The sequence below is a fragment of the Halichoerus grypus genome, chromosome 10 (assembly GCF_964656455.1).
Source record: "Halichoerus grypus chromosome 10, mHalGry1.hap1.1, whole genome shotgun sequence".
NCBI classification, from domain to species: domain Eukaryota; kingdom Metazoa; phylum Chordata; class Mammalia; order Carnivora; family Phocidae; genus Halichoerus; species Halichoerus grypus.
Window position 1 is genome coordinate 38129984 of NC_135721.1, and position 22953 is coordinate 38152936.

Consider the following 22953-nt stretch of genomic DNA (forward strand, 5'->3'; position numbering starts at 1 on the left):
AAGCCACCATTTGATGAAGTCATTTTCCTTAAGATGTTTCTTCAGTTAAAATGCAGATGTCCTTGGGAAGGGTAATATGTTAAACCTTGTCAGCTATTAATACATTGTCATGGTTAGATGCTTTCCAAGTGATCGCTTTCTGACAGCAGCTTCTTGCAGAATAAGACAGATGATGAGTATGCTTTAATTGGGGGAGTAAATTAACAGAGAGGTTCAAAGGTGGGGCAGGAAATAGAATTGCCGTGCGATCCAGAAATTCCGTCTCTGGGTGTATACCTAAAAGAATCGAAAGCAGGGACTCAAACAGATATTTGTACATCCATGTTCATTGTCACTTTACTGACAGTAGGCAAAAGGTAAAGGTTAACCCAAGTGTCCATTGAAGGATGAATGGATAAACAAAATGTGTGTACACGCAATGGAATATTATTCAGCCTTAACTTAAAAAGGAAGGAAATGCTGACACGTTGTTACAATGTGGATGAACCCTGAAGGCATTATGCTAAGTGTAATAGGCCTGTCACAAAAGGACAGGTAACAACTGTATGATGTCGCTTGGGTGGGGTACCTAGAACAGTCAGATGCGTAGAGAGAGACAGTACAGTGGTGGTTGCCCGGAGTTGGAAGGAGGGGACATGGGACATTGAGCGTTTAATGGAGATAGAATTTCAGTTTGGGAAGATGAAAAAAGTTCTAGAGATGGTGGTGACAATTGCACAACAGTGTGAATATGATACTTAAAAATGGTTAAAACAGTAAATTTTATGTTATGCATATTTTGTCACAGTAAAAATAAAGGTGGGCCAGGCCTGGATGCTGAACCATCGTGGAGTCCTGGAGGCAGGGACTGAAAGGGAGCTCTGAGCCCGTGGGTAGTTGGGGCAGAGTGGCCAGAGGAGCAAGAAAGGCAATGAAAAGAGAGGGTCAGGCTAGGGCAGCCCCTCTACCTAGGGACCTGTTCCGATCTCCTTCTGTGGCGTGTTTTCCTTGCTTTGATAGGAGCACTTGAAAGTGAGTTTGCAAAGTATAGATCTTTGAAGTGAAACATAACGTTTGTGAAATTTAAACTGATGTTGAATCAAAAATTTTTAAAAGTTACGCAGGCTTACTGTAAAAAAAAAAAATACTGCATAAATATATAAAATAAAAAGTAAGTGTTCACCAATTCCCTTGTTTTGGCCTCAGCTCTCTCCACCAATAACTACTGTTACAGCGCCATCTGGAGTGGCGGGCAGTTTGCTTTGTTTACTCTAATAGTGTGTCATTTTATATATAAATGACATGTATATATAATGACATACTGTTCTTACATAAGCATATAATTACACGTATTACATACAATGAGCAATACAGTAATAGATATGCATACATACATATTTCTTACCCAGGTCTCCAAGTCCAAGCCCATAAATAAACACATAGGAACAGATTTTTCCCTTTATTTGGCGTTTAAAATGTGATCTAGCATATACAAGATAAAAATTCAATTTCTATAAGATTTGCTGAACAATAATAATCTTCTAAAATATGTATCTGTGTTATGTATTGTCCATGTGTTTATTCAGTGGTTTTAAATGTTTTCCTTCAAAACTTTCACAAATTCAAAATCTATAGAGCAAATTGTCTTTTTCAGATGAAATATTTTTCCTTTGCACAAAATACAGTAATAGAAATTTTTAAAAGGGTAAAAGCATACCTCCCTAACAAATTGCTTCTGTTTGTTTCCTTTTTAATTTTAGTTATTGTTGATATGAATACTTCTTTTACTGAGCTGTGAGTGTACAAGAATATATAATTGACATTAAGTGAATGACACGACATAGTTGTCCTAGAATTTTCCAGGTCCTGTCTGGAGCAAGCTGGATCATCAGAAAGCCACATTTTCATCCCTCTTAGCTTTGCTTCCCACAGAAATGCCTTTCCTGAGCTATATTTGCATAGTATTCCTTTGCTTGTTTTTTTGATGGAAAAGAGACAGCTATATGAAGACTATTTCTATAACTTCTATACAATTACTGGTATAGTCAGTAAAGATTGGGGTATGAAATTTCTGTTAGAACCCAGTGCTGGAAAAAAATGATCTTTCCCAGCGAGACAATATGCTTCTACCAGCCTCCTTACCAAGGCTCAGAACACGGTTAGCCTTTGTGCCCCAGCTGTTGAGATGCTAAAGCTAAATTTATTCTCAGTTGCAGTAGCTCTGCCAGCCTAGGTCACTGATCCCCAACAGAGGGCAGTTTTGCCCTTCAGGGGACATTTGGCAGTGTTTGGAGACATTTTTGGTTGTCACAACTGGAGGATGGGGGAAATGCTACTGGCATGTGGTGGGTGGAAGCCAGGGATGCTGCTAAACACTTAGAATGCATAAAACAGCCACCTACAGCAGAATTGTCCAGCCCAAACCATTCAGCAGTGCCACTATTGAGAAACTTAGGCGTACATTTGTGGAGTCAACTCACCCTTTTTAGCTTTTCTATTTATTTTTTTTAAGATTTATTTATTTGAGAGAGAGAGACAGAGTTAGCAACAGGGATAGTGAGAGAGAGCACAAGCGGGGAGGAGAGGGAGAAGCAGGCTTCCTGCTGAGCAGGGAGCCCGATGGATGCGGGGCTCCACCCCAGGACCCTGGGACCATGACCTGAGCCGAAGGCAGACGCTTAACCGACTGAGCCACCCAGGAGTCCTGCTTTCTCTATTTATTTTATCATACCTGCTAATGCAATGTCTTTGTAATAAACCGTTTCAAATTATTTTTTCAAGTGGTAGCATATAAATTATAAACTAACTTGATTTTAAATTTTAAAAGTTTCCCAAAGGTGCATGGTGCCAATAATTTTTAATGACTGTAATTCTCTTTCATGGCCTTTGGTTGAGTTTCCCATGTTATAGAATGTGTACTGTCTCCTTTTCCTTTTAATTTTTATCTTTCTGTTCTTTATTTCTTATTATGTATCGGATGTTTCTTATAAATCATTTATCTTTTAACTCTTTTTCTGAACCCTATTATAAGGAAGGAGTATCTTACTCTCTTCAAAGATACTTTATTTTTGAGGCTTGAATGTTTTTGTCACTTCTCTGAGCTTTCACTTGTCGTTATTGTGAAATATTGTAAGATTCCATATTTTCTCAAAATTGTATTCATTCTGTTTGTGATTGCCATGTTTGAATTGGCTTTTAAAAATCACAGTCAGTCCAGTTTGTGAGTGTCTTGCTTCCCTGGGCCCTCGATATCAAGGAGCTGCAGAATTTTGGTGTTGATGCCATTTTTTTATATTTATTTTAATTTCCTTTTCTGTTTTTTAAATTTAACTGTAATTTCCACAAGAACCTATGATACGTAGAGTTTTGTGCTTTTGTTGCTTTTATTATTGGTGTCAAATTCTTTTCAGAATATCTACATTAGTTTTTGCATTGCTGATTATGAAGTGAAGCCTGTATTTAGCTACTTTTGTTTCCGTCTTTGGTTATTATAGTAGTATTCATAGCAGAACTTGTATTTTTTGTGTATATCTTTTTTAGTAGGCAGGCATGGGAATATATTATTGCTTTATTTTTATATATTCTTTAATGTTTTATTTATTTAAGAGAGCGTGTGAGAGAGAGAGAGAACATGAACAGGGGCAGAGGGAGAGGGAGAAGTAGACTCCCCACTGAGCAGGGAGCCCAACGAGGGGCTTGATCCCAGGACCTTGGGATCATGACCTGAGCTGAAGGCAGATGCTTAACCGACTGAGCCACCCAGGCGCCCCCTACCTATATTGTTTTCCAAGGGTTTTTTTTTTTTTTTTAAGATTTTATTTATTGGACAGAGAGAGAGCCAGAGAGCACAAGCAGGGGGAATGGCAGAGGGAGAGGGAGAAGGAGGCTCCCCACTGAGCAGGGAGCCCGATGCAGGGCTCAATCCCAGGACCCTGGGATCATGACCTGAGCCGAAGGTAGACGCTTAATGACTGAGCCACCCAGGTGCCCCATGAGAGTTTTTAATTAAGGTTTTTATTTTGAGATAATTGTAGATTCACATACACGCAGTTATGAGAAGTAATATACAGAGATCTGTGTACCCTTTGCCAGTTTTCCCCAATTATAGTACAATATCCCAACCAGGATATTGGCATTGATATAGTCAAGCTGAAGAATGTTTTCAGTTTCCATCTCTACAAGGATAGGATCCCTCATGTTGTCCTTTTATAACCACACCTACCCACCTAATCTCTGGCATCTCCCTCCCAGCCCATCTCTGGCAACCACTAATCTGTTCTCCATTTTATAATTTTATCATTTCAGGAATGTTATATAAATGGAATCAGACAGTATGTAACCTCTTGGGATTGATTTTTTTTCCCACTTAGTGTAATTCTCTGGAAATTAACTCAGGGTTTGCCTGTATCAGCAGTTCATTCCTTTTTTATTGCTGAGTAGTATTCCATGGTATGGCTGTACCACAGTTTAACCATTCACCTGTTGAGGGACTTCTGGGTTGTTTCCAGTTATCAGATATTTTGAGTAAAGCTGCTCTAAAAGTATACAGGTTTTTGCAAGAACATAAATCTTTCCTCCGAGCTAGAAGCCCAATAGAGCAATTGCTGGGTTTTATGGTTGTATATAAGGAACTGTTGTCCAGAGTGGCGGTACATTTTAAATTCCCACATGCCAGTGTATGAGTGATCCAGTTTTTCTGCATCCTCCACAACATTTGGTAGTGTCACTATTTTTTATTTTGGCAGTTCTGATGGGGGTGTGGAGCTGATCGTGGTTTTAATTTGCATTTCCCTAGTGGTAGATGAGTAGGAATATTTTTTTCATGTGCTTACTTGCCAGCCATATCTCCTCTTTGGTGAAATGACACTTCTCCACTTTTGTGTATGTTAGAAATTTCCACAGTGAAATGCTAAAAGATTAATCCTTTAAATACTTCAATGTTTTTTATGTTTATTTCTGGGTTTTAAATGCTTTTTTTCATTTTTGTGTTTATTTCTGGGTTTTAGTTTCTTTTCTGAGATCATTTGGTCTGTTATTGTCACTAATATGTAGCCATTCTATGTCTGTAATTGAAAACTTGGGGAGAACTACTTTCTGTTGTTGAAATCCCTCCCCTTCTTTTTGCCATATGAAATTGATTTTATTTCTATAAAAAAATGTTCTGGAATTTTTATGGTCAGTACAAAAAAGGAAACACATTTCTGACTTAAATATGTCATTATATGTAGAAACACTTGAGTCTTTTGGGGTGCCTGGGTGGCTCAGTTGTTAAGCGTCTGCCTTTGGCTCAGGTCATGATCCCAGGGTCCTGGGATCGAGCCCCACATCGGGCTCCCCGCTCTGCGGGAAGCCTGCTTCTCCCTCTCCCACTCGCCCTGCTTGTGTTCCCTCTCTCGCTGTGTCTCTCTCTGTCAAATAAATAAAATCTTTAAAAAAAAAAAAAAAATATATATATATATATAAAAAGAAGCACTTGAGTCTTTTTTAACCACCTCAGTGTTGTTTGCTATTAAGACATGAATATGTTTATTTTTTTGAAGTCGTATTTGAATATTATAGTTTTCCTTGTGTCTTCTGAGTTCATTTGTTGCTTTCTTCAACAAATATTTGAGTGTCAGCTGTGTCAGGCACAATGCTAGGCCCTGGGAGTAAAATCATGAGTCCATTTCAAATAAAAAAAGAAATCTTGTCCTCTCTTGGGCAAGCACATATTACCAGAATGATAACCTTAATGAGAAGAAGATTCGATGATCCTTGCATAAGGATGACATACAAATTCATGTAGCATACCACTAAAAAAAAAAGAAAGAAATCTATCCATCAAGTCCCCACTCTAGAGAGCTATTAGCAGGGGCCTGCACTGCACATTGAGGGAGGAGCATGTGCAGAGACCCCACAGTGGGAGGAGCCTGGAACACTGGAAGAGCAGTGGAAGGCCTCGCAGTGGGTTGGGGAGAGGCTAGCAGAAAGAGCTACAACCAGGAAATGCTGCTTACTTCATGATCCCTTCTGTGTGACTTTGATCTTTATAATTTTAGATGTCAGCTAGTTTTTATAATGCTAGCTTATTAATGTTTTCTGTATTGTTTTAACCTTTTGGAGTTGTTTTTCTTCTTTAGAGAGCATGCGCGCGTAAGTGCATGTGAGTGGGGTGGGGGGCAGAGGGGAGAGGGAGAGAGAGAGAATCTTAAGCAGGCTTCATGCTCCCCTGCTTAACTGAGCCACCCAGGTGCCCCAGAGATTCTTTTGTTATTGTGAAATATACATAGCTAAAAATCCTCTGTGTTCTGCCTCTTCACCCCTTCCTCCTCCAACCCCTGGCAACCACTGATCTTTTTACTGTCTCCCTAGTTTTGCCTTTTCCAGAATGTCATATGGTTGGAATCATACAGTGTGTAAGCCTTTTATTTATTTTTTAAGATTGATTTTATTTATTTGACAGAGAGAGACACAGCGAGAGAGGGAACACAAGCAGGGGGAGTGGGAGAGGGAGAAGCAGGCTTCCCGCCGAGCAGGGAGCCCGATGCGGGGCTCGATCCCAGGACCCTGGGATCATGACCTGAGCCAAAGGCAGACGCTTAACAACTGAGCCACCCAGGCGCCCCGTGTGTAAGCCTTTCAGATTGGCTTCTTTCATTTAGTAATATGCATGTAAGTTTCCTTCATTTTTTAATGGCTTGCGAGTTCATTTCTTTTTAGTGCTGAATATTCCATTGTCTGTATGTACCACACTTTATCCATTATTGTTCACTTTCAGGCAACATCTTGGTTGCTTCTAAGTTTTGGCAGTTACGAAGAAAGCTTCTAATCTGCAGGTTTTTGTGTAGACATGTGTTTTAGCTCATTTGGGTAAATACCAAGGAGTACAATTGTTGGATCATATAGTAAGAATATGTCTAGTTTTGTAAGAAATTGCCAAATTGTCTTCCGGAGTGGCTGTACTACCATTTTGCATTCCCACCAGCAAAGAAGTAGAGCTATATAGTTCGACATCCTCGCCAGCATTGAGTGTTGTCAGTGTTTTTGGATTTTGACAATTTTAATACATGTGTAGTGGTATTTCTTTGTTTTAATTTGCAGTTCCCTGATGACATGTTGATTATCTTTTCATGTGGGTTTTGGTGGTTGTGTTTTGGTTTGCTCTTTTTTTGTTTTTGTTTTTTGCCATCTGTATATCTTTTTGGTGAGGTATCTGTTTAGGTCTTTTGCCTATTTTTAATTGGGTTGTTCATTTTCTTATTGTTGAGTTTTAAGAGTTCTTTGCATACTTTGGATAACAGTCCTTTCTCAGATATGTCTTTTGCAAATATTTTCTTCCAACTTATGGCTTGTCTTCTCATTCTCTTGTAGGCGTGACTATTTTTATTATAAAATAATTTTTATCTGCCCCACCTGCTTCTTTCCTTGTGGAACATAGAAAGTACATCTTAGTCTAGTCTTTTATTTTTCTCTGTATATGTATCTTCTTTGAGTTTCCATTGTAGCACATACATATATTTTTGGCCTTTTAAAAATCCACTTACCCCAGTCTTGATTGGTTATCAAATTAAATTTTTTGGAATTAGTTTTATTTCTAAGTTTATTTTTGCTTCTTCTTTTCCCCACTATATTGACTCTTCCCTTTCTTGTTCAACAATTAGAAATTTATACCTCTTTCAAAGTACAAATGTTTTAGTATTTTAACACTTGTCACACCATTTTTTTCTGTCTCCCATCTTTTTGTTTTTACTAACTCAGCTCAAAAAAGTTTATTGAACACATGTCACATTCAGGCACACACTCTGGTATAGACTCAGGATCCAAATTAGGATAAAACATGGGCCTGTGTAGACATCAAACATTATAGTTCAAAAAGAACTATATGGAATTAGCTTTACTTTTGCCCTTCTTCCCATCACTTGCCTTTTTACAATAATCAATAGTAACTTTAATATTTTAGAACTTTTTTGTACCATTATAATGGCATATATAATTATTTCAACCATACAGATTCTTGGTATTTCTGCTATAATTATAATAATCTTAATCTTTTTTTTTTAAAGATTTTACTTTTTGACAGAGAGACAGTGAGAGAGGGAACACAAGCAGGGGGAGTGGGAGAGGGAGAAGCAGGTTTCCTGCAGAGCAGGGAGCCCGATGCGGGGCTCGATCCCAGGACCCCAGGATCATGACCTGAGCTGAAGGCAGACGCTCAATGACTGAGCCACCCAGGCACCCCAATAATCTTAATAAATAGATCAATATTTTAGTTTTCCATTCTAATGTTAAGGGAAATGAAGTATTCTCTGCAACTAGCAAACTTCCTGACTCCTTTGGAAAAATCATAAAATTGTGTGTATGTTAGACAGTCATTTCCTGGTCACTCTTATTTCCTTGCCTCTCATCTTCCTTTAGATGTGAAAGCTGTTGTTGAACAGCTCAGAACTTTAAGTCTCATGAAATTCCAGAACAGATTTGGAGGGGTGCTAAATCTCTGTTTTGACATGTTAAAGATGTGTGTGTGGCCGGGGGGCAGGGCAGAGGGATGATCAGTTGCTATTATTGTGATTTCTTAGATAGAATATATAGTATGGATATGATCAGACTAACAAAAATGTTTCCTTAACAAGGAACAGTAACCACCATATTGCAACACATAGACTCACTGTGTATCTTATCCTGATTTCTCTCATTTTCCTGAGGACCAGTGACAGGTCTCTCACAGAGCAGTCGCCATCCATAAGCTGGTCTATGGGGAGCACCATGTTGGGTATCCTGAAGTATTGAATTTTCCACTGTGGCCTGGCAAGGTCTAGAGTTGTTCCTCCCATGTGTGACTTGTCTTGGGTGTCACAGTCATTCCTAGCTGACTTCTTCCTTCAAGATCAGATGCATGCCTTCAGGCAGCTTTCTAGATCAGCCGGTTTGTGTGCATGCTCAGAGAATGTGTACCTATTGTAGCCAAAGTCACATACAATTTGGAAAAGTCAGTCTCTTGGTCAACTAGCAGAGTAATGTAGTCTGCCAGTTCATAAATAGCTTTGGGGGTCCACCTATTACTGATCTCTTTTATAAGAATACCTTATGACTGTTACTCTTTATACCAATTCTGCGTCACATTCTGTTAAAGAGTCCTGTTACTTTTCCCTCTCAGCGGTTTTGCGAGTGGCTGGTTCCCTGCAGAAGAGCACAGAAGTGATGAAGGCCATGCAGAGTCTTGTGAAGATCCCAGAAATCCAGGCCAGCATGAGGGAACTATCCAAAGAAATGATGAAGGTGACCTGGGGCCACCCCTGCATCCCATTCCTAGCAGTCACTCCCAGCAGATGGTAGGCGGCTAGGGCCAGGGGTGGGCAGGAATGAACGGACCACTGTTGCCAGACAGAAATGATTTTGAAGACAGAGGAGCAGCTCTTAACACTGGTTGAAACCATCTGAGCTGACGAGAGCAGAGGCTGGGTCAGATTGCCAGTGTCCCAGGATCAGGGCCTAGAAAGGTCTTCTGCTGGTGGCCTTCAGACAGGGATAAGGCTCAGGAGAACACCGTTACTGAGCCCCTGCAGCCCGTGCTATGTCACACGTGCTGTCCTAGAGAGTCCTCCCGGTGACCCTGTGGGGGAGCTGGTTTTTTACTCCATTTTACACAGGAGGAAGTCGAGTCTTCAAGTTGCCAGGTAATTTACCTAAGTGACCTTGGCAGTAAGTGACAGATCTGGGGTTGGAGCACACGTCTGACCTTATTGCCTGAGCTGTGTTAGAGGTGGTGACAGTAAGTTCCTCAGACAGGTGTGTTTCTCACTTTGGACTTGTGACCTGAGAGCCAACATTGTACACCTCAGATTCTTATATATTAGCTTATGTATAGAAATTGCCTTTCTTCCTCCTGGGGAATTTCATTTATGAACTTGAATTCTGTGTGGGGCTCTAGGGCGTGGGAGAGAGGAACGAGAAAAAATTGATGGAACGACAACATAATGCCCAGAACCCAGGTCTTTGGAATGAGAAGTGCTTGGGCAGTAGTAGGGAGGAAATGGGGTCAGGAGCGTGTGTCCTTTAAAAGTGGTGTGTGGATCTTTTTTCCCAAGTTGTGATGACTGTCCATGTAGAACTGGATAAAAAGGTAATTCTTAGAATGACTTTAGGCCTGCTCATTCTAACTTATGTAGCCACCAGAATCTGAGGGGAAGACCCTTTTAGAATCTGGGGTCTTTTCCACAGTGGTTTCTGAATGCTGAAAGTAATATAGATTGGGAGGAAGGCTTGCATGTAATACATAATAAATATTTACTGAACTCATTCCAGGATACATCCCCAAGTACAAACTGAAGCCTCTGGTAGGGGCCCAGCTCCTTGAGGGCAGGGACATGATGTTAGTCATTCCATTTGTTCCCAGACCCTGGCCTGTTGTGTGGCACAGAGCAGGCATTTGATGAATGGTTGCTGACTGAATAAGTGAATAAATGAGTGAATGACTTCTACCTCCAGGATGTGGAAGGCTATTACAGTCAGGATTCCAGTAGGCTCTTTTAGCCAGTTACAGAGCATGTCCTGAACCTCCTCTACGGTAGCCTCCAACAGTAAGATGACATCCATTCATTCAGGTCAGAAGGCTCCACCTGTGTGAATTGAATTTGTTTATTTGTAAATTTAGGTTGGGAGGAAAAGATCTGAGAGTGGGTAGAATATGGTTATTAGTCTGATTCATGTCATTAAGACATGAAAGGCAGGCAGGAGAGAGGGCTTGCTTTACATCTGATGCCATCAGCATGGTCAGCGAGCGCCGTGCCCTGCTAAGTGCCCTGCTAAGTGCGGGGGAGCCTGGGCCAGAGCTGCCACAAGTGCCCCTCTGCTCCTTGAACCCCTGGGTCAAGGTACAAAGCAAGGGGCTCAGCTCTTGCAAGTGGCAAAGCAATTAGGATTTTTCTCTTCTGGCAGCTTCTCAGAAGCCTGAACCCATACTTTGCTTCTGCCTCTCAGTCCCTTCCCATCTCTTCTACTCAGGGATACCAGGAGCCTCTTTCTGTCACTGGAGGGTGCTGTTAGGACCTTTTGCTTCAAAACCAAACAAAAAACAGTCAGTAGGGTCTTACTTGGGAAGACAGTGGGTCCGGCTTGTGTTGGGCAGTGTTTGAGAATGGTTTTCTTGTGCCCCATACTGAGGACACAGGAGGCTGAGTGGCTGGCTTCAGGCTGCCAGGCACGGGGCTTGCAGTAAAGTCTGGGCGTTACCTTGTTGGGTCCAGAAACCTTCTTATCAGTTCTCTCAGGAATGGAGGATCAGTCTTTGGTGAATTGTTTGATCCTTGCCAGAACCCCTTGGACTGGCCCTGTACCGGCAGGTGTAACCTGGACACGCTAAGTACTCTTCAGGCCTTTTCAGGGGTCCATAGAACCCCATCTGCTCTTAGTACTTGTTAATCATAGTGTCCATGAAGACTCCACTCCATTTTTTTTTTTTTTTAAGATTTAATTTATTTATTTGACAGAGAGAGAGAGAGCACAAGCAGGAGGAGGGGCAGTGGGAGAGGGAGAAGCAGGCTCCCTGCTAAGCAGAGAGCCTGACGGGGGCTCAGTCTCAGGACCCTGGGATCATGACCTGAGCCGAAGGCAGACGCCTATCTGACTGAGCCACCCAGGTGCCCCAGGGTGCATGCTTCCTAAGAGAGCTCAGAGCACACTCATTTTCAGTAGGTTGTTTCCCAAGTGCTGTCATTACAGTCTGGGTTACTATGTGAGGCTCTGCTGAGAGAGGGCCCCCACCAGCCCTGGTACTGAATATGGAGAACAATTTCCCTGTGGCCTTTGCTTTTCTTCAGAGAGGAGAGACAGCATCAGTGTTTCTAGTGGCCATCTGTCTAGGTACTAGCCCTCAGAAGGGTGGTCTAGACTTGGAGACACTAGGGCTCGGGTGGAACTGGACCCACAGAGGAGTCTCTGGGGAACAGATTTGATGTGATCTGTTCTGTCTTTAGGCTGGCATCATAGAAGAAATGTTAGAGGACACTTTTGAAAGCATGGATGATCAGGAAGAAATGGAAGAAGCAGCAGAAATGGAAATTGACAAAATTCTGTTTGAAATCACAGCAGGTATGGCCCTGAGATTCTTCCTCTTTCTCCCCTCCTTTTGTGGTCATTCTTCTTGCAGTCACTAAGTTATCTAGTAGCTTTTTCTTTTGGACTCTCTTACTTCTACATTTTTTAGATTATAAAGTTAGTTCTTGAAAAATAAACACAATATCCATCACATCTTTTTAAAAATTCCTAGAGTTTTCAAAATGGTAAGGAGAAGCACTGCTCTCACAACACTGCCGTTGGGAGCTTACATTGGTATAGACTTTCTTGAAAGCAGTTTGGCGATAGCTGTCAAAAGCCCTGGACCTAACAGATTGATTTCCGGGAGTTTATTCTGTAATTAAGGATGTGATGAAAGATTTAATTCAAGGATGTCTGTAGTATTATTTATCATACTGAAAAGTTTGAAACAAGCTAAATGCCTAATAATAGAGTATTGGTTGTATTGTGTTATATCTGTTTTAATGGAATACTTTATAGGTGTGGTAATGTGGAAGTACATTCATTGACATGGAAAGATGTCCACAATATAATGTGTGAGAAAAGCCTTGTTACTGCAATCCATACTCTTGTGTAAAAACCAGGCCTATAGAAAAAGTCTGGAAAGGGAATAAACAAAAAATAGTAGTTATCTCTGAAAGTTAATGAGGTTTTAAACTTTATTTTTACTTCTGGATATTGGGTCTTAGGCTTAATAAAAAAAATGGTGACATTTAATTTTTATGTTTGTTTTAAAATTGTTTCTTTGTTTTAAAACTATTGGGAGAAAGACTAGTTGCTTCAGGAAAACATTTTGTGAAGGTTTAGAAACAATTTAGTTTTACTGAGAGACATTTAACATCTTCATCTTAACACTTAACATCTTGAAAATTAAGTATTCAGTAGTGTTTAGGAATTTAGACTAAGAGTGTCAGAACCAAAATTCTAAAAACCAGAATCCTCAGTTACTGTAACCTTGGTCTCATCACAAGCTGGTGTTTGCATATTTGTCATAGTGAGCAAAACCTCATGCAAACAGCTCGTTTTATTGCCCCTTTACTGTTTCTTGTTGGACCCAGGCACGAAAGGCAGAGAGGATGAGGGACCACTTCTTTAAAATGATACTTGGTTAATTTATTTGCTGTTTCTTTTCAGGGGCCTTGGGCAAAGCACCTAGTAAAGTGACCGACGCCCTTCCAGAGCCTGAACCTCCAGGAGCGATGGCGGCATCAGAAGATGAGGAGGAGGAAGAGGCCCTGGAGGCCATGCAGTCCCGTCTGGCCACACTCCGCAGCTAGGGGCCGCCCCGCTGGGCCCTCGGGCTCTTTCCCAGCCCACCTGCCAGGAGCGGGTACACCCCTCTGAAGCAGCAGCATTTTATGTACCTCTTGCACTACACCTCTAAATGAGGCACTGCATTCTGAGAAGGTTCTCTGCTCCTATCTTTTCACTCTTTGCAGAGGTTTTGGGATCTCAACAGGATTGTCCTTGAGAGGTGGGGTTATAAATGCATCATTTTCAGGGGTATAAATAGAAGTATCTTTTGGGGGGGAGGGCAAAGGAATCTGTCTTCTCACAATGCATCATTTTCAGGAATATAAACAGAAGTATCTTTTGGAGGAAAGGGCAGAGGAATCTGTCTTCTCCCGAAGCACTTCTGAGGATAGAGTTGACTGCCTGAATGTTGAGGACTCTACCTTTTTTTGTCCCTAAAACACTATTATATAAAATGGATTTTAATAAATTTCTGCTTTAACACTTGGTCTCATTGTAGATTGTCATGTGCAGTGAATTTTCAAGGTGTTTTGCAGTTTCAAATTATATGTTGACCTTGGAAGGAGAGGAGGTGCTATAGCCAGTCGTACGGGATGTGGACGCTCAGCACAAGAGGCTTCTGCTCCGAGGATGCTGTTCCCCAGCCTTCACAGATGTGGTGTGGGAGCCACACTTCTTCTTTGTCATCTGTTTAAGCAAAAGGATCCTCGAGAATTATGACTCCTTGTCCTGTTGTCTGGATGGCTGTATTATGTCCTAACAGGTGTGTGTATGTAGTTTTCCTTGCCCTCCTTCCCAATGCAAGTTGGACCCAGAGCAGACAGCTGTGAGATTAGGATTCTCTCATCCTCTGATTGCTTTTCTCTGCTGTTGCTGCTGTTGTTGTTCAGCTCATTTGGGTAAATACCAAGGAGCACAGTTGCTGGATCACTGGTAAGACTATGTCTGCTTTTGTAAGAAACTGCCAAACTGTCTTCCAAAGTAGCTGTGCCATTTTGCTTTCCCACCAGCCATGACTGAGAGTTCCTAATCCTCCACATCCTTGCAAGTAGTTGGTTATCAGTGTTTTGGATTTTGACCATTCTAACAGGTATGTAGTAGTATCTCACCGTTGTTTTAATTTGCAATTCCCTAGTGATTTATGATGCTGAACATTTTTTCATGTGCTTTTTTTGTCATCTGTATATCTGTTTTGGTGAGGTGTTTGTTTAGGTCTTTTGCCCATTTTTCATTGGATGGTTCATTTTCTTATTGTTGAGTTTGAAGAGCTCTTTGCATACTTTGGTAATAGTTCTCAGATATGTCTTTTATGAAGATTTTTCTCCCACTTGTGGCTTGTCTTCTCTTTCACATTATCTTTCACAGAGCAGTTTTCAATTTAAATGAAGTCCAGCTTCCCAGTGATTTCTTTCATGATCATGCCTTTGGTGTTAGATCTTAAGTCATGGTCATACCCATGGTCACCTAGATTTTCTCCTGTGTTATCTCCTAGGAATTTTGTGTTTTACATTTAGGTTTTGATCCATTTTGATTTAATTCTTGTAAAGTGCTTAAGGTCTGTGTCTGGATTATTATTTTTTGCATGTTCCAGCACAATTTGCTGAAAAGACTGTCTTTGTTGCATTGTATTGTGCTTACTCCTTTTTCAAAGATCAGTTGACTGTATTTATGTGAGCCTGTTTCAGGCTGTCAGTTCTGTTCCATTGATGTGTTTGCCTCTTTTTTCACCAATACCACACTGTCTTAATTGCTGTACCTTTATAGTAAGTCTTGAAGTCAGAGAGCATCAGTCCTTCAACTTTGTTCTTCAGTATTGTGTTGGCTATTTTGGGTCTTTTGCCTATCCATATAAATTTTAGAATTCATTTGTCAATATCCACAAACTAACTAACTTGCTGTGATTTTGATTGGGATTGCTTTGAATCTATAAATCAACTTGAGACAAACTGACATATTGACAGGATATAGTTTCATGATTGCATTTATCTGGCTAGTTTATTCACAGAATGATAATGGAATTAAGGGATGCTCATAATCCCTGAGCATTTTTGTCTTATGTGGATAATCAAAATTTATTCAGGTGGATGGATGGACAGAATATTTACAACCACTCTTCCAGCCATTCAAATAAAATGATCTAAATGTAGGGTTGGTTTGTTTTCATTGTTTGACGAGGTCCTGTTTTCTCCATTCCTGCTTTCAGGTTAAGGAAAGAGCATTGTTGGCTGATTATCATGTCCTGTAGTCCATTTTCCCTCAGTATTCTTTTGGGCATCATTGGAAACGAGGAGAGTTAGATACTGTCCTGGCCCTGGAAGGTCCACAATCTAGGAAGGGAAATAATGGTGTAAATACCTGCAGTAAAAGTTCTCCTCTATCCTCAGCCTCTCAACTTAGGTCCAGCACTAGCAGCACCAGCTACCACTCTTTCCACCCCAACTGCAGACTGAATCTACTTGGTGCCCTAAAAAAAATAATCAGTGTCAAAAGTACCCAAAATAACATCCCACACCACCAATCCATTTGTTTTTTTTTTTGTTTGGAAATATAGCTTACTCTAAAAATAACCATCCAGCTTGTGATGATCACTCACCATTTCCCTCTAGACAGGTTGTGACCTCCCTTTCCCCATCCCTCCCCACTCTCCCCATGTTGTCTGTCATGCCTTCCTGAGCACTTACCACTTCTACAGCTCACATGACCTTAGGCCTCCTTGTCATATATTTCCGTGTCTGTCTCAGAACTTCTGGAGAGAAGGGGTTATGACTTATATTTATTCCTAAATAGTATTAACCATGCCTGCCTCTGGACCTCTTCCTGCCACCCAACTCCCAGCTGAAGAACTAGGACCACTTTTCTTGTCCTACTGTAGTGACACAGATATTCGTCAGATGCTAATTGTCAATAGGAAAGGCTCTTAAATGAAATAAATGGGAAATTTTGGGTTCAAATAAACATAAAGCAGGTTTCTTTACAACTTTTCAGAGCCTTTCATGTGCTTTTCCCAAATTTATTCGACCAAAACAGTTTTCTTTTGAGATGCCAAACAGCATTTTCTTAGCCACTGAAACCTTTTCAGAAATGCAAATCTAAACCACAGTAGGGAAATACCTTTTTTTAAGCTAATGAATTTCTCTTCTACATGTAATTAATTATAGTTTTAAAAAATATAGAGTGACATCAGCAAAATGGTGGAGTAGACAGCTCCGTACACCCATACCCAGAGAAACATTTTTAAAAAGTACTAGAAACTGTCAGAACCAACCAACTTTGTCAGAACTAGAAAGCAAGGGTTTACCTCAACCAAGTGAACACTGTATTAGAAAAAAGAAACTTAAAAACAGTAAGAAAGCCTTGTGGCATTTTACTTGCCCTTGCCAAATCCCTCTCCCAACTTGGTAGCTGTCTTGAAGATAAGACAGATAGGAGCTCACTTTCTCAGTGTATGATTCTGGTCCCTAGTTCCAGTGAAACAGAGTAGACTTAGTCACAAATTATCTGAATTCCCTTACCTATGGGCCATCCTGAAGGGCTAACACAAGGTGCTCATCTCTGGTTTGCCTATCTTGTAACTTACTCAGGGTGGAAAAGCAGCAAGCACTGCTTGAAAACATGTTAAGGAAACAATTTTTAAAAAGTGAAACCACCTGGGGCAACATATTACAGTTGAGACATACAATAGGTTGCTTAAAACCTGGGAGGAAAAGCCAGAGAGAGGATTTCTTTGGGATATTAGGACATTCAAAAGCATGTAGAAAGCCACATGCATGTCCAGCACAGGAAATATCAGAAAAGATCTGAGAAGACCCCAAACTTTCACCACTGGCTGATCTGCAGGCTTGGTGCAAACAGGAACTGAAGGCTGAGACAGAACTGTCAATAGTCTGGCTAAGTGTTAAGTGTGTCCCAGCACAGGGCCAGTCCATAAAGACTGGGACAGGTGTCTTTGTTGGTTTGTTTTTTCAGGTCCTGGCATTCAAAGAGATCTCTGTCAAAATACTGACTGAACACAGCAAAGCCTTAAATTAAGAAGTACAAACCCTGGGAAAGGGGGAGATTCTGATTTCCAGAATTATTCCAGAATATTCAGACGTCCAGTTTTCAGCAAAAATCACAAAGCATACAAGGAAATTGGAAAGTATGGCCCCTTCAAAAGAAAAAATTAATTAGAAACCATCCTCAAGGAAGCCCAGACACGGCACTTCCTAGACAAAAACTTTAAACCAACTGCCTTAAAAATACTCCAGAGGTAAAGAAAACCAGTAAGACAATGAACAAAAGAATATTAATTAGAAGTTATTAAAAAGGAAACCACAGGGGCACCTGGGTGGCTCAGTCGTTAAGCGTCTGCCTAGCCCCGCATTGGGCTCCCTGCTCCTCAGGAAGCCTGCTTCTCCCTCTCCCACTCCCCCTGCTTGTGTTCCCTCTCTCGATGTGTCTCTCTCTGTCAAATAAATAAAATCTTCAAAAATAAAAATAAAAAGGAAACCACATAGAAATTCTGGACCTGAAGAGTACAGTAACTAAAGTGCAAAAAATACACTAGAGGGATTCAACAGATTTGAGTAGGCAGAAGAAAGAATTGGTGAACTTGAAGATAGAACAGTTGAAATCTAGTTTGAGGAGGAGAAAGAAAAGCGAACAGCCTAAAGGACCTGTGAGACCATCAAGCCCACCAACATACGCATTATGGGAGTTCTAGGAGAAGAGAGAAAGAAACAATATTTAAAGGAAGAATGGTTAAAACCTTCCATATCTGAAATATATCAATCTACACATCCAAGAATCTCAACAAATTACAAACAATAAAATTAAGGGATCCACACTGAGACACATAATCAAGTTGTTTAACAGTAGAGACAATGAATAATGAAAGCAGCAGAAGAGAACCAACTCCTCATGTGCTAGGGGAGCCTCAGTAAGATTAATTTCTCATCAGAAACCATGGAAGTCAGAGGCAATGAGATGACCTGTTTAAGGTTCTGAAAGAAAAAAAAGTGTAAATGAAGAATTCTATATCCAGCAAAATTATCCTTCCAGAATGAAGGAGAAATTAAGGTATTCCCTGATAACAGGAGTCCTTCAGGCTGCAATGAAAAGACAATAGACAATAACTTAAAGCCATATGAATAAAGAACACCAGTAAAGGCAACTTCATTGAAAAATAAAAGCCAGCTTTATACTTTTGGTTTGTAACTTTTCTTTTTTCGTATGAGTTAAAGGCAAATACATATGAAATAATTATAAATCCATGTTAATGAGCACACAATGGATAGAGATGTAAGCTGTGACAATAACAATATAGAGGGACAGAGATATAGAAGGAGTTTTTGGATACTATTGAAATGTAACTGGCATTATTCAAACTAGATAGTTATAAGATGTTAATTGTAATCACAAAAGTAACTACTTAGACTATACCTAATACAGAACAAGGGAATAAAAATGGCACAGTACAAAGTTTCAGATAAGTATGAAAAAAAGGAATTGAATTACATACACAGAAAACAGCTACACAGGAGAAGTAAGTCCTTTATGAGTAATTAAATATAAAGGGATGAAACTCTCCAACTAAAAGGCAGAGTTTGGGAGAACGGATAAAAAACATCTATATGCTGACTCATTTTAGATACAAAGAAAAGATTAAAAGTAAAAAATGGAGGGGGTGCTGCCAGGGAAGATGTTGGAGTAGGAGGACGCTAAGCCCACACTGTCCCACAATTACAACTATATTATCACTCACATCCAAGTCAATAAACCAGAGTGTGATTTGAAGACTGGCAGAATAAACTCCATAACTAAAGCTAGAGAAGAAGCCCCATCAGAAAGGTTAGGAAGGGCAGAAAATGGTGGTTGGGAGCTGCCCACAGCAGGGAGAGAGCTGCAGTCACAGGAGAAAGCACCAGGGAGCCCACACAGGGAAAAGGAATCCCCATAATGACTGGCCTTGAAAACCAGAGGGGCTGAATGCCAGGAGTTGGTATAACCAGTGTGACTTGGAGCCTGGAACTTTAAAAGTCAGCCAACTCAGCCCTGGGTAAGCTGGGAGAGTGAATGACAGCTGGGGGTCCCAGCCCAGTGAAAGAGACAACAGCCCAACAAGAGGCAATGTAGAAGTGATAGCTTCCACAACGGGAGTGAGATCTTTTATACTGATTTCAGAGTGTGTTCTATCAGACAAAACACATGTCAGAACAAAGCCTGTAATAGACAAAGAAGGACACTATATAATAATAAAGGGGACAATCCATCAAGAAGATGTAACAATTGTAAATACATATATGCACCCAACATGGGAGCACCCAAATACATAAAACAGTTAATAACAAAGGAACTAATCAATAGTAATACAATAATAGTAGGGGACTTTAACACCCCACTTACATCAATGGCTAGATCATCCATAAACAAAAAGGAAACTGGCTTTGAATGACACATTGGACCAGATGGATCTAACACATATATTCTGAACATTCTACCCTTAAAAAAGCAGAATACACACACGTTCTTTTCAAGTGCACACAGAACATTCTCCAGAACAGATCACCTATTAGGCCACAAAACAAGCCTCAACAAATTGAAAAAGATCAAAGTCATACCATGCATCTTTTCTGATCACAATGCTATGAAATTAGAAATCTACCACAAAAAAGAATCTGGAAAGACCACAAATACATGAAGGTTAAATAACATGCTACTAAACAATGAATGGGTCAATCAAGAAATCAAAGAAGAAATCAAAAAGTACATGGAAACAAAAATGAAGACACAATGGTCCAAAAGTGGTTCTAAGAGGGAAGTTTATAGCAATATAGGCCTATCTGAAGAAGCAGGAAAAAGCTCAAATAACCTAACCTGACACCTAAAGGACCTAGAAAAAGAGCAAACACCACCCAAAACCAGCAGAAATAAGGGAATAACAAAGATTAGAGCAGACATAAATGATAAGGAAACAACAAAAATACCAAAAAACAAAACAAAACAAAAAAACAAAAGAATAGATCAATAAAACCAGGAGCTGGTTCTTTGAAAAAAATCAACAAAATGATAAACCTCTAGCCAGACTCATTGAGAGAGAGAAAAAGAGAGGACTCAAATGAGCAAAACCACCAATGAAAGAGGAGAAATAACCACCACCATAGAAATACAAACAATATGAAGAACTATATGCCAACAAATTAGACAACTTTGAAGAAATGGACAAATTCCTACAAACCTGTAACTTCCCAAAACTGAAACAGGAAGAAAGAAAATTTAAACAGACTGATTACCAGCAATGAAATTGAATCAGTAATCAAAAAAACTCCCAACAAACAAAAGGCCAGGACCAGCAGCTTCACAGGTGAATTCTACCAAACATTTAAAGAAGAATTAATACCTATTCTACTCAAACTATTCCAGAAAATAGAAGAAGGAAAACTTCCAAATTCATTCATAGGCAAGTATCACCCCAATACCAAAAACAGATAAAGACACCACAAAAAAGGAGAACGACAGGCCAATATCCCTGATGAACATGGATGCAAAAATTCTCAATATGAGCAAACCAAATACAACAATACATTAAAACAAATTTCACCACGATCAAGTGGGATTTATTCCCAGGATGCAAAGGTGGTTCAATATTTGCAAATCAGTGTGATACATCACAGCATTAAGAGGATAAAAAACCATATGACCGTCTCAATAAATGCAGAAAAATGCATTTGTCAAAGTACAACATCCATTCATGATAAAAACCCTCAACTAAAGTAGGTTTAGAGGGAACATACCTGAACATAATAAAGGCCATATATGAAAAGCCCCATCAAACATCATACTCAAATGGGGGAAAACAGAGCTTTCACCCTAAAGTCTGGAACAAGACAAGGATGTCCACTCTCACCACTTTTACTCAACATAGTGCTAGCAGTCCTAGCCACAGCAATTAGACAACAAAAAGAAATAAAAGGCATCCAAATTGGTAAGGAAGAAGTAAAACTTTCACTATTTGCAGATGACATACAATGTATTGAAAACCCTAAAAATTCCACACAAAAAAATAGAACTGATAAATGAATTCAGTAAGGTCACAGGATACAATCAACATACAGAAATATATTGCATTTCTATACACTAACAATGAAGTAGCCAAAAGAGAAATTAAGAAAACAAGCCCATTTACAATTGCACCAAAAATAATAAGATACCTAGGAGTAAACCTAACCAAAGAAGCAAAAGACCTGTACTCTGAAAACTATAAAACATTGATGAAAGAAACTAAATGACACAAAGAAATGGAAAGACATTCCATGCTCATGGATTGGAAGAACAAATATTGTTAAAATATCTATACTACCAGAAGCAATCTACAGATTTAATGCAATCCCTATCAAAATACCAACAGCATTTTTCACAGATCTAGAAGAACTAGGAAAAAAATCCTAAAATTTATATGGAACAACAAAAGACCCCAAATAGCCAAAGCAATTTTGAAAAAGAAAAGCAGGGGTGCCTGGGTGGCTCAGTCGTTAAGCATCTGCCTTCGGCTCAGGTCATGGTCCCACGGTGCTGGGATTGAGCCCTGCATCGGGCTCCCTGCTCCACGGGAAGCCTGCTTCTCCCTCTCCCACTCCCCCCTGCTTGTGTTCCTGCTCTCGCTATCTCTCTCTCTGTGTCAAATAAATTAAAATCTTTAAAAAAGAAAAAAGAAAAAGAAAAGCAAAGCTGGAGGTATCACAATTCCAGACCTCAAGTTATATTACAAAGCTGTAGTAATCAAAACAGTATGGTGCCGACACAAAAACACACACATAGATCAATGGAACTGAATAGAAAACCCAGAAATAAACCCACAATTATATGGTCAATTAATCTTTGACAAAGCAGAAAAGAATATCCAGCGGGAAAAAGTCTCTCCAACAAATGGTGTTGGGGAAACTGGACAGCTACATGCAAAACAATGAAACTGGACCACTTTCTTTCACCATACACAAAAATAAACTCAAAATGGGTTTAAAGAAGTAATGTGAAACCATGAAAATCCTAGAAGAGGGTACAGACAGTAATTTCTCTGACATTGGACATAGCAACATTTTTTTGGATATATCTCCTGAGGCAAGGGAAATAAAAGCAAAAAATAAACTATTGGGATTACATAAAAATAAAAAGCTTCTGCACATAAAGCTTCTGCTTTATGAAGGAAACAATCAACAAAACTAAAAGGCAACCTACTGAATGGGAGAAGATATTTGCAAATGACATATCAGATAAAGGGTTAGCATCCAAAGTATGTATGTATGTATGTATGTATTTTTAAAGATTTTATTTATTCACTTAGAGCACAAGCAGGGGGAGCAGCAGGCAGAAGGAAAGGGAGAAGCAGGCTCCCCACCAAGCAGGGAGCCCGATGGCGGGGCTCAATCCCAGGACCCTGGGATCACGACCTGAGCTGAAGGCAGACGCTGAACCGACTGAGCCATCCAGGCACCCCAGTATCCAAAGTCTTTAAAGAGCTTATACAACTCAACACCTACAAAACAAATAATCCAGTTAAAAAATGGGATGGCATGAACAGACATTTCTCCAAAGAAGATATCCAGATGATGGTCAACAGACACATGAAAAGATGCTCATCATTCAGGGAAATGCAAATCAAAACTATGAGATATCACTCACACCTGTCAGAAT

General features: G+C 40.0%; 1 protein-coding gene and 1 long non-coding RNA gene across 4 annotated transcripts in view; one reads left to right on the top strand and one right to left on the bottom strand.

The window, feature by feature from the left end:
* The window catches only part of CHMP3 (charged multivesicular body protein 3), a 60317-nt gene extending 46545 nt beyond the window's left edge, over nucleotides 1-13772 (top strand). For all 3 annotated transcript variants that reach the window (XM_036076175.2, XM_078056332.1, XM_036076176.2), the window contains 3 exons: nucleotides 9113-9234; nucleotides 11931-12045; nucleotides 13165-13772. In XM_036076175.2, coding sequence (XP_035932068.1) covers nucleotides 9113-9234; nucleotides 11931-12045; nucleotides 13165-13307 — 380 coding nt within the window. In that variant the 3' untranslated portion in view covers nucleotides 13308-13772. The remainder of the gene's footprint in view (nucleotides 1-9112; nucleotides 9235-11930; nucleotides 12046-13164) is intronic.
* A 1475-nt stretch (nucleotides 13773-15247) lies between these two features.
* On the bottom strand, nucleotides 15248-20266 carry LOC118525436 (uncharacterized). Its single transcript, XR_004912160.2, has 2 exons — nucleotides 15966-20266; nucleotides 15248-15611 (listed from the first exon to the last, which is right to left on the bottom strand). It is a non-coding gene; the product is annotated as an uncharacterized LOC118525436 (long non-coding RNA).
* Between the last annotated feature and the right edge of the window lie 2687 nt (nucleotides 20267-22953).